The 12,500-nt window shown below is 46.2% G+C and overlaps 1 protein-coding gene across 1 annotated transcript in view; it reads right to left on the bottom strand.

Annotated features, from left to right (window-relative positions):
- meis1b (Meis homeobox 1 b) overlaps window positions 1–12,500 on the bottom strand; it is a 94,424-nt gene that overhangs the window by 63,963 nt on the left and 17,961 nt on the right. Inside the window, exon 7 of the mRNA XM_084077109.1 lies at window positions 11,647–11,758. Coding sequence (XP_083933235.1) covers window positions 11,647–11,758 — 112 coding nt within the window. The remainder of the gene's footprint in view (window positions 1–11,646; window positions 11,759–12,500) is intronic.

The raw sequence follows: 12,500 nt of genomic DNA, 5'->3' as shown, positions 1-12,500 counted from the left end.
TCTCTACCCTCTACTATCAGGGGTTTTTCCCTGACAAAGTTAACATCTATCTGATGTAAGGTCTCCAGGGTCCTGGGCTCAGAGAAGGGAAGGGGCAGGAAGAAGAGAGGAGAGGAGAAAACTAAGTCAGAGAGTAGGAAAAAGGCAGAGAGGAGATGTGGATACAGGGAGGAGTAAAAGAGAGACAGAGATAGAGTCTTGGGTCTTTTTGTGGGCCAGATGCAATGCGTTGTGACACGTCAGTGATGAGTCTCTCTGATTTCACTGTCAGATTCCCTATGAACCTTCACTGACCACGATTAGGCTCCAGGGGATTCTGTGTGTGTGTTTGTGTGTGTTTGTGTGTGTTTGTGTGTGCGTGTGCGTGTGTGTGTGCGTGTGTACGTACGTGCGCACGCCTGTGTGTTTGTGAGTGAGTCTGACTGTGTTTTTCCTGGCAATTTGGAGGTTGGGAGGGTAGCGCGGTGACAACATTGGTATCTTGTCCTGTTTTAGACTGTGATGCTGCGGCAAACACACAGGCCAACTAACCTCCCATCACAGGAGGAGAAGAGATGGTTGCAACCCTGCCACGTTTATTGAAGATTCAAGGTGGGAGACAGATGTCTTTGCTCCATTTTGCGTTTGTGGAGGTATATTATAAAAAAACTTCAAGAGTTTAAACACAAATGTATTCACAACAACCGCCTGAACCCTATAGCATGCCTATTCTGGGCATGTCTTAACAGGTGAACATAGGCAAAGATTCGGTGAAAATAGCTTAGATAGCTAATTAATTTCCTCCACATATACATCACCTCTCAACCCTCTGCCATATTGAACAGAAAATACTGACAGAATTTACATTACGTTACAAGTAAATCTTTAATCATGTTTACACACGGAAACTCTTCTTGTCATAATCTACCACTGACGACCATCTAACCATCCTCCTCTTGACACACAAGCAAATTCTACAAGGAAAAAAGTGCATGCAAATAGCATCTTTTAGCAAACACCAGTAATTAGGCATAGGCATTTGGCATTCGCACCAGTCGCAAATTAAAGAAGAGGGCTTCCGTAAACAGCCAGCGAGAATGTGTCTACATCATTAGCGCGCCACAATTACAGCATGGGAGCTAAAGATACATTCCCTCCCACTTTGCACTCCCTCGTCGGAGCAAATGAAGTAGAACCTCCGTTTTCCAAACGAACGACGGCCCTACCCCTCCCTCCCTTTGGAGCGACAGCCAACGTGCTGGCTAGCGCTGCTTAGTTTCTCTTCAATCATGGCAAGAAACGCAAAATGTATTTATGGAGGGAATGAAAAAAAAAAAACAGTACTACAAGAAAGACACATTGAGAAGGAAACAGGTTTGAACTCGGAGCCTCCTCTGAACATTAACGTGATATTAGGAAGTTTGCCATAGGGGACATTTTGATATAAGTTCTAGATTTTATTGAGCATGTTGAGAAAAGTCTGAAAGCAAAGGCAGAAAAGAGGAGTAAGGAAGTAAGCAGAAGAGAGGAGAATTGAGAATTGAGAATTGAGAATTGAGAAGAGAAGAGAGACTGGTGGAAAGATTTTCATGTGTATGCACGTCACAGATCAACATGTATTTCATGTAAATTGAGCCCATGCAGCTGTAGCATAGCATATCATAAATGGCCCCGGCTAGACTTTGCATTTGTTCGGTCATGCAAACATGCCCACATGTAAAACCAAAGCAAGAGAGAGAAACGAAGTGAGAAAGACAGCCCCAAAACACAGTTTCACCCTTCTGCAAACACAATGCAACTTTGAATGAAGAATGGATATAGGAGAAGAACAAATGAGAGAGGGAGGGGGGGTGAAGATAAAGTGAGAGAACAAAAGAAAGAGAAATAAAAGGAGAGGGACAAGAAAAGAGTTTATGTTGGAAAGTTGGAAAAGAGCTTAGGAGAGAGAGTGAGTGAGAGAGTGAGAGAGAGAGAGAAAGAGAGAGAGAGAGAGAGAGAGAGAGAGAGAGAGAGAGAGAGAGAGAGAGAGATAGAGAGATGGACAGACAAAGAGAGAGGAAGAAATAGAATGATAGACAGAGGAGATTGTGTACAAACGTAGGACAACACCAAGCGTGCACATGCCCACACAACACACACACACACACACACACACACACACACACACACACACACACACACACACACACACACACACACACACACACACACACACACACACACACACACACACACACACACACACACACACACACACACACACACACACAGCATAAATCCCAAAGACAAACAGTGATAGGCAAACACTGTCTGACATCTTATCACACAGATAGCTTTATGAGTGTTATCTTCTCACAGATTAGATGCTCCATAAAGCTCATAAACAGCTAGTTAAAGGAAGTTGATTGGGAGAAAAAGCAGAAGAGAACTTCATGTGAAAAAGGAAGGAGGGCGGAAGAGAAGAGAAGAGAAGAGAAGAGAAGAGAAGAGAAGAGAAGAGAAGAGAAGAGAAGAGAAGAGAAGAGAAGAGAAGAGAAGAGAAGAGAAGAGAAGAGACAATTGAGTGAGGTGGGGTGGGGTGGGGTTGGGTTGTGTCGCGTTAGGTGGATTGGGGAGGGGTTTGTTTGCTAGAGGTCTTTACTTTTTCTTTCTCCACATGACCCGAGTGGCCGGATGACACCGACCCTTAATCCTAATAGCAAACGGGTTCTCTCGCTGTGGGAACCTGATACAATTTCCCCTTTCTCAAGAGGGGACAAACTCATGCTGGCTTATCTGTGCCTAGGCAATAAAGTCATTGAGGGGCCATCGTTCTCTGGGAGGCAAGTGACAACATGTTGGCTAACGTGTCATTCTCCGCCGATAGGACCGGGGTCATAAAACACTCCTGGACACGTACAGAAAGGTCGCGATTGGCTGCTCGAGTGGAAGCATCTCTTTTTTCCCAGGTAACCAAGAGATAATGTTGTTTGAGATGCCATAATTCTAGCCGCATCTGAGAGAAGCCCTGGATAAACACTGCTACTGGCAACGCCACAGTTGTGGGATTTCTTAGGCCTGTGCAGCGCTTCCAGAGACAATTAGCCTTTCGACTTCAGTATATTGATTTCCAAAGAAAAGTTAGCTCTTGTGAAATAGCGATATTCTGCTGGCTTGCAGCACACATGTACGCAGTAACAAACATTTTAACCTCATGAACCCGATGTTTGGTGTAGTGGGAAAAAAAGGAGGGAGGCCTAGTATAGAACCCTGGGGGATTCCGGTAAACGAAGTATATAGGGTTGTGGTTAAGTGGTTAAGGAAATTGTGGGCTTTGCTCGTCCCGGCCACACACGCACGCACAAACACACGCACATACACACGCACGCACGCACACACACTCACAGTAAAGTCCAGAGTGAGGATCTTCAGTGTGGACCCTTACAGTTCCATCTGGGTAATGCTTTACACTCAAGGAGTTAAATTAGCACTGAGGATTTGGCTGTGCACGCACGCACTGTAACAAATTGTAGGAGTGGATCTTTGGCAGGCTGAGCTACACAACAAAGACATGCAAACAAACAGAAGAGAGACACACTTGAACCCCCTTTGAGACACAGAGTGAGCTGTGTTTCTCTCTGGATAGCGGCTGGCCTGGCTGTTGCTGCACAGCAAAATCCTGAGCGTTAATTTAACCCTGAGAGTGTTAAAAAATGGACCTGTGTTTCACCTCTGAACCGGCAGAGAAGATACTGCTGTTTGGCCATAGTGTATTACGCCTCAATAGACTCCACAACAACACTCAACAGCACTTACCACATCTCACCATGGATAACCCCGCTTTCCCTCTCTCTCTCTCTCTCTCTCTCTCTCTCTCTCTCTCTCTCTCTCTCTCTCTCTCTCTCTCTCTCTCTCTCTCTCTCTCTCTCTCTCTCTCTCTCTCTCTCTCTCTCTCTCTCTCTCTCTCTCTCTCTCTCTCTCTCTCTCTCTCTCTCTCTCTCTCTCTCTCTCTCTCTCTCTCTCTCTCTCTCTCTCTCTCACATTCAGAGAGCCTGCACTACTCTCGCCGGAAATAGCTGATCTACAAGCTCACATCGTGACGAATTGTGAGCTATTTCCGGCATCCGACACAGACGCACAACAAAGTAGAAATTAGGCTTCTCTTCTCCTCTCTCACTCTCTCTCCTTTCTCTCCACTCTCTCTCTCTCTCTCTGTGGAAATCAAAGTGAGAAGTGGGGAGGCTGTTTGTGTCTGTGTGATACTTAAAACACACCTCCAGTAATACAAGCGCCCAGACTAATCAAGCAAGCCACACACCTTTCATCTACCCACCGCGGCTCCAGTTTAAAACTATTACTGGGCATGGTGGACACCAGCAAGACAATTATGGACTATTATGATGAAAGAAATCTCTTTGATAATGTCTAGACAACATCTAGACTAGAGCAATTCTCGAGAAAAAAAAAACTCTGTTTACATTATCATGACGTATTTGCATTTGCTGTAAATTTGCATTAAGTCTTGAAGTGAGCTGTCAAAAAGATGTTGCTATCTGTCTTACTGTGTCTTGTGCCGTCAATTTGCATTTGCTGTGAGTGTGCATGCGTGTGTTTATTTACTTGTTTGTTATTTGTTGTTCACCAGAGCTAATCTCGCAAACTGCCGGACCCTTCCGTGCCAAGATTCTTGTGCACACTGCCAGTAGGCATATTTTATCACATGTGTTTTATATTTTTTGAAATATGTAACTTTCATTTCATAATGTAAGCCAATGGAGCTTGGTTCGGGCTGAAACCTTTGCCAAATTTGGAGTCAAACGTCATAGATGACTAAAAAGAAGTCATTGCCATGCGGATCCCAAGATTCACATGAATAGATTTTTACACTTTGAAAGCAAAATGAACACAAACAGATGTTACTGTATATTATAAGAATCAAGTATAATGTGCAGGTCAGTATTTTGCCTGTGCAAAAAATATTACAAAGTGATTGTAAGTGTGATTTAAGTACGGTATATGCTTTTTGATGCTACAGAAACGTGTTGAGAGCAGGCAGACTGAGGAACAATGGTGAATGACAACAAATTGTGCAGTCAAAGAGAGCAAAGCTGTTGCTTTGCTGGGGCTAGTCAGGGGTTGGGGGAAGCACAAACACACACACACACACACACACACACACACACACACACACACACACACACACACACACACACACACACACACACACACACACACAGCTCTCCCTTCCAGTCTACTGGGCAATCGGACCAATTAATGGGTGACTTTGAAGGGGGCCACGTGAAACTGAATGATTGGCCGAGCTGGGGCCTGGCTGCTGATTGCCTGGCATCGCTTCCGTGTCCGTGTTTGCCCGCCCAGCGCCTGTAAGACTCGCCAATCAGAACTCAGAAGACAGCTCCCCTCCGTTGCTCTGACCTTGTCGGGAGGGAGGGGCGTGAGGTCAAACAGAAGGGTGGGTGTATGTATGTATGTAATGTATGGATGGATGTACGCATGTAATGGATGTATGGATGTATGGATTATTGGTTGGTTGGAAGGATGGATGGAAGGATGGACAACATTAGGAGATCCTGTAGTTGTGGTGAAGCTGCAGAGAGCAGAATCTAGCACATAGTGTTGGCCATCCAGGACTGGGGTTGCCGGGTGAAAAGGTGTATTTTTTGACGTATTTCCCAGCATCGTATAGCAAAGTTAAAGGTATTCACATGTTCCTACGGCGGTCTGTAGTAAAAACACGGTGGTAGAATGATATTCCACTGTGAGACAACTGTTTAAGTGGGGTATTTTGACAGCCTGTGCCGAATCTCCAATTCAAAAACACGGAAGCGCGCTCTTCTTCGCTGCCTGGACACTGCTGCGGATCGGGAGTGAACTTCCGCGTAAATCCGGCACAGGCTGTCAAAATACCCAATTTAAACAGTTGTCTCACAGCGGAATATCATTTTCAGAATATCATGTCTGTTTTTACTACAGACATCCGTAGGAACATGTGAATAGCTTTAAATTTGTGATGCGACATTGGAAAATAGGTCAAAATAGACCTATTGCCCCGGCAACCCTAGTCCTGGACTGCAACGCTATGTGACCGAGTCCCAACCTACAGTGATGAGTGAGGTCACAGCAGGGCCCTAGGTGTAAAGTAAGTTCCATGATATTCAATTCACTTTCCTATGATTTATTTTAGGATTACACCTAGAGCCAAATATTATATTCGCTCACTCTTTTTAGCGGCGCTAAAATCCTGCTCTATACCTGACTTTGTCCGTGTTCACCGTCAACGTTCTGATTGGTCAGACCCGTCAACGTTCTGATTGGTCAGACCCGTCAACGTTCTGATTGGTCAGACCCGTCAACGTTCTGATTGGTCAGACCCGTCAACAAAGTGATTGGTCAAGCTTCACGTGACACATGGCTATAAACGCATTATAAACACATATCGATGACATCGATGACAAAATGTATCAAAGGCGCCGCTACCTTCACACAGGGTGTGATTTTTTCCATTATTCCAATCACAGTCAATTCAAATATTCATACATCCAACAAACTGCATCACCAGTGACACACTTTAATGCTGATCATTGTGTTTGAAAACATCTGAAATTCATATCAACATATCAAGAGAGCTTCACCAGAGAGCAGAGTCACCAGGGGTAAAGCTCTCAGATATCTCACAGAGAGCCCAAATTCTCAAGCTACCACTCAGACACTAGAAATGTATGCAGACAATAACAGCGTAGAGTGAGCCTAACGGGGTACTGTTTGCCTTGGCCCCCGCCGCACACTTTACTCTTTCGAAAACAGTCAGGGTAATTGGCGATACATATCTAATATCGCCAGTCATCGCCTCGCTCCCAGGACACTTCAGACAGGCGAGGCGGGGGTGGGGAGGGGGGGGGGGGGGGCTGTAGCTTTCAAAAACACAGTGAAAAACACTCCTCCCCCTGCTCATAGTCGTATCACTGTAACTGCCTGATTCAGAGCCTGAATATTGTTCTGTTTCTCCTCCAAGAGGCCAAGGGGTGTCCTTATAAATTCACACAGGCCAAGAGAAGAGAAGCACTTTATACTGGTGGGGAGGGAAGGGGGGGGGGGGGGGGGGGGGACTGTGGTGATGTCCATGAGGGACCCCACCCCGGACCACCCCAACCCCACACACATAAAGCGTGTAGCACGCTACACGATCTGTTAGCTTATAGCTTTGCTTCTGCCCTTCTGGCATAATTGTTCACAGAGACGCAAGGATCCAAGACACAACAGCAGCTCTTCAGAACTGAACTGACTTGTGGGTATTAAAGCAAAAGGGGGGCTAGTTGGTAGGAACTAGCTAGCAAACAGCCCAGCTAATAGAGGGAGGCTAATTAACCGTTGAACACACAGCTCCATGTTTACAATTGGAGCGTCATGGGAGAAAAGAGTGCGAGAGTTAAGAGAGACAGAGAGAAGGGAAAGAAGAAGCTTTCTTCTTTGTCTGTTTTTGAGGGAGAGAGGAGACACCCAGGGCCAATTTTAATGACATGTGCGAAGCAAATGTGATCCTCCCTTTTTTTTTTCTTATCGGCACTGGAATTTAACCCGTAGAAAACATGGAAAGTGCGGTTGAAGCCAACCTACGCCAAAAAAAAGAAAACCTAACCTAGAACCATATGAACGCTGTTACCGCCTTCACCGAAACAAAACATAATTTTTTCGCTTGACGCTCACATTCTAATCAACGACATTCAAACCAGCCGGTTTGCAGTAAAGACAGGCGGTTGCTTTAAAAGTACAAGTCTGACGGCGCACAGAAAAATTCTGGGTGTTCATTTAACTCGACTTGTAAGGGTCATAGGGGTCACTGTGTATTTTACTGCGTGTACATAGTCAAATCTTCAGTGTTCATTTATCCATCTGTAACTCCAAAAGGGTGCAAATTTATATACGGTCAGAGAGAGAGAGATAGAGAGGTAGAGAGAGAGAGAAAGAGACATAGACAAAGAGAGGACATGTTTGTCACATCTGAGCAGGGAGGGGTGGAGACCTGGGTGTCGTTACAGAGGCATAAATCCTGATCGACAAAAACAGCCGATCTACAAGCTCACAACGTGTCGCATTGCGACACATTGTGAGCTTGTAGATTGCCTATTTTCAGCACCCTTACACGATGGAGTATAAAACCAGCTTAAGCCCTGTGTGTTATCCCTCCCTCCTCCTCCATCCCCATCCCTTGTTCTGTCTCTCTTTCTCCCTCATAGACATCCATCCATCCATCAATCTTCTTTCACTCTACCCCCCCCCCCCCTCTCTCTCTCTCCTTCTCTCCTGTTTCGCTCCACTGGAGAGCAAGGATGGAGGGAATGAGAAGGAGGAGGATGGAGGGAGAGAGGAGGGATATAATACAGAGTGGATGAAATGGAGACAAGCAGTTGAGGAAGTGGAGAGGGAGAGAGATATAGCAGAGAGAGAGAGAGAGGGGGGGGTGGATAGAGTGAGGGAAGATTGATGGATGGATGTCTAAGAGGAAGAAAGAAAGACAGAACAAGGGATCGGGAGAGGATTGATGGATAGATGGACAGAGGGAGAGAAGAGAGAGATGCTAGCTGGTTGGTTATTAGCTGTGCAGGCAGGCGGAGAGGGGGAGCAAAACCAGCCTGGATATTAGTGGTGAAAGCAAGTAGTAGAGAGAGAGAGAGAGAGAGAGAGAGAGAGAGAGAGAGAGAGAGAGAGAGAGAGAGAGAGAGAGAGAGAGAGAGAGAGAGAGAGAGAACATAAGAGAAAGACAAAGACAGTAGAGACGGCCGGAAAAAGGAAATGAAGGAGCGAAAGTGAGGAAAAAAACAAGGCTTGTGTTTTACAGAAAGTGTAGGAGGTCTGGCACAAGAGAGAGAGAGAGAGAGAGAGAGAGAGAGGGGTACAAGTAGAGGGAAAGACAGACAGACGGGGGAGGAGACATCGTTTGGGAGGAGACAGAAAGTGGCGAGGACAGAGGAGAGAGTAGGAGGGAGACGATAGGGAGAAGACAGGGCAGATGGGAAGATGAAAGAGGAAGAGAGAGAGAGAGAGGAAAAGGGGGCGGGAGGAGTGGAGGGGAAGACAAGAGAAAACGAGAGAGAGAGAGAGAGCGACAGCGAGGAAGAGAGTGAGTGGGGTGTGGAAGATAAATAACCAGCTTACTGGGATTACCAAATGACTGACACAGATTTTGCCAGAGCCGCACCGCTGAAATCCAGAGTTTTCGTTTAACTCGCAAAAGAGTTAAAAACGAACACTCCGGATTTCGCCGACTACTAACACACGTGAACCTGAAACGAATCCAACATGGCATCATCCTCACTGGCTTCCGATAAACTCCTCCGTACGTACGCACACAGATCATGTGATCATCCTACGACATACTTGTGCGGAAGTCATTATTACACTTGGGGAGATCTCAGCCAAGTGATGCATCATGCTGGAAAACACACACACACACACACACACACACACACACACACACACACACACACACACACACACACACACACACACACACACACATACACACACACACACACACACACACACACACACACACACACACACACTCTACCATGCATTGTATCCTCTAATGAACTTCAACAACAAACAAACCATCCTACAATAGCTGGGGAGAGCTGGGGGTAGGGTGCAGAGGGCAAAACGGAGAGATATGAAGAGAAGAAGAGTAGGGGGGGGGGCGGGGCCCAGCATTAAGAGAAGGGCCTATAATTGGTGGGATGTGAAAAATGAAGTGTCGTTTTTGGTCAATAGAGGGCAAAGGTCAGCGAGGCAGGAACCCAAACTCTGCACAGAGCGCGCTCATTAGAGCAGCCAATCAGATCGCGCCTGGCTGCCCTGGACCATTAGTCATCAGAGGTGCACACACGCGCACAAACAACACACACACACACACACACACACACACACACACACACACACACACACACACACACACACACACACACACACACACACACACACACACACATACACACACAGGCACACACACAGGCACACACATAAAGCTTTGTCTTGTGTGTCGTTCCTCTGTTCGTCTGTGTCATTTTTTCCTCTTTTTCTCTGTCTCTTCATCCGCTCGTCTGCTCTTCCATCTCTCACTGGAGACTCTCTATCCTCCTTTCATCCTTCTATCCGTCTATCTCTACTTCACTCTTTTGGCTTATCTCTCACCTGCTATCTGCCCCAACCCCCATATAATATCTTCTCGAGATAAAGGGCGGGTGAGTGGGAGGGAGGGGGAGAGAGAGGGTGAGAGAGAGAGAGAGAGAGAGATAATAAGTTGGAAAGAGAAAGACAGCGAGAGAAAGAGAGAAACAAAAAGAAAGATGTCTGGATGTGGGCGTACAAATGTTAAAGGGAGAGACTGAAGGAGGCGGAATGAGAATAGCTGAGGAAGAGAGGAGAGTGTTCCTGATGATGGAAGACAAGAATAAAGGAAAGAAAGAAAGCCAGAAGGTTTATGTCTGATTGTGTACACGAGAGAGAGAGTATGTGTGTGTGTGTGTGTGTGTGTGTGTGTGTGTGTGTGTGTGTGTGTGTGTGTGTGTGTGTGTGTGTGTGTGTGTGTGTGTGTGTGTGTGTGTGTGTGTGTGTGTGTGTGCGTACGTGCGCGTGCGCGTGTGTGCGTACGTGTTACAGTTCGACAAAGAGAGAGAACTTGACTAAAAAGACAGAGAGAGAGAGTGAGAGAGAAAGCCAGAGAAAAAGAGAGAGAAGAGATAGAGAGAATGAGATGGTGAGAGAGTGGGAGAGCGGAGAGAGAGAAAGACAAACAGACAGACAGACAGATAAAGACAGACAGAGAGAGAGAGAGAGAGAGAGAGAGAGAGAGAGAGAGAGAGAGAGAGGGAGCATGGCGGGTCATGTGTGTTCAGTGGAGAGGAAGGCAGTGCAGTGGGTCCTGCTCTGGGCCACACTCTGCCTCCTGCCACTGGCAACCCAGCAAACTGCTCGCCTTGACATCGCCTTCAATAATATATGAAGTTGCTTTTTTGCCTACAGTTTGTTTGCAACGCACGCCACCGCGCACACACACACACACACACACACACACACACACACGCATGAAACATGTATGCTCACCGACACTAATACGTACACACACAAACAGCCCAGGCAGAGCAGTGTGCTTAAGGGAGGGAATTTGGAGTCCAGGAGCGCTTATATATATCAGCACCTTTCTAAGCTGAGGTTAAAGGGAACTGAATGGTTGTACTAAAAGCAATACTAATACTCACAATGAATACCAGCGCATAACCAAAGTGTTGTACAGCACTCTGCACATGCCCATTGAATCTCCGCACAACAAGACGAAGCCTATTAAATCTGTTCAGATCGGTCAATAGAGTTTAAACAATTCATTGCACAAGTGGCTTCGTTGCTCCTCTCCAACGTTTGTCACCACCACAAACCAATAACTTTTTTAAAAATGGGGTACAAGCCCAGACTTATAGCCTCAGGTTCATTATCTATTTCTGCTACTGCCCGTGTGAGACGGTCCCTTACGATTGTTCCATATAGCAACTAGGGTTCTTGGACTATCCCTTGTCCAGTTCCAGAGCAATATATCAGTCTGTGAGACTGTCCCTTTACACTACTCCAGAGCAATACACAACTAGTTGTGCCAACTTGAAAATAGTTGTCCCTTACCCTGTTCACTGCTGTTGTCCCCACTGTGTGATGTGTGTCCCCCACTGGACGGCCCGGGTGTCCCTCCAGAGCGCGTGGACGCCGTGTCATCATGGTCTCTGTTCCAGGACGTCTTTTGGGATCAACAAGAGAGACGGACAGACAAGAAATAGATTAACATGTTGGTGGGGCTGTGAAGCCTGTTCTATACAAGTCAAAGCTCATGCTGATTTGTGTTGTTTATTTTAGATGGATAGATAAAAAATACAACCAGACAGGTACAGAAATGATAATAGACAGGCAGATAGACATTCAGAAGGAGATAAACATACAGACAGACAGACAGACAGACAGACAGACAGACAGACAGACAGGAGAGCAGACATTAGAGAGTCCACACACCTTAAATTAATCTATTCCCTCACACACACACACACACACACACACACACAGTGGCGATTCTCAGCCCAAGCACGTACTGTAAGCCCCTACAACAATCATACATAATCACGATTATTGAAGCTCGACGGAAAATTTTAAACAAAAATAAACACACATGCACACACGCACGCAATGCATGCACGCACGCATGCACAGTACTGGCCAGACCTACAGTAACCAAACATGCTGTGTTAGTTCCCAGCTTTGTGAGGCATGCGAACCACGGCCGCCTCCATTTGGCTCCAACCACTAGCAGATGAAAATACAAAACAGCTACAACTTAAAGGGAGGCCACCCCACCAACGCCAAGTAGTGATGTCATACCAGACCAGAGAGAGAGACAGAGAGACACAGAGAGAGAGAGAGAGAGAGAGAGGCAGAGGTAGAGTTGTAAAGTATGACCACAGTCAAAGATCGTTATTTGCTTTGAGAAT

The sequence above is a fragment of the Gymnoscopelus microlampas genome (assembly GCF_963454915.1).
Source record: "Gymnoscopelus microlampas genome assembly, chromosome: 13".
Classification (NCBI taxonomy): Eukaryota; Metazoa; Chordata; class Actinopteri; order Myctophiformes; family Myctophidae; genus Gymnoscopelus; species Gymnoscopelus microlampas.
The sequence above is the reverse complement of the archived record's forward strand: the minus strand, read 5'-3'. Positions and strand labels throughout refer to the sequence as shown.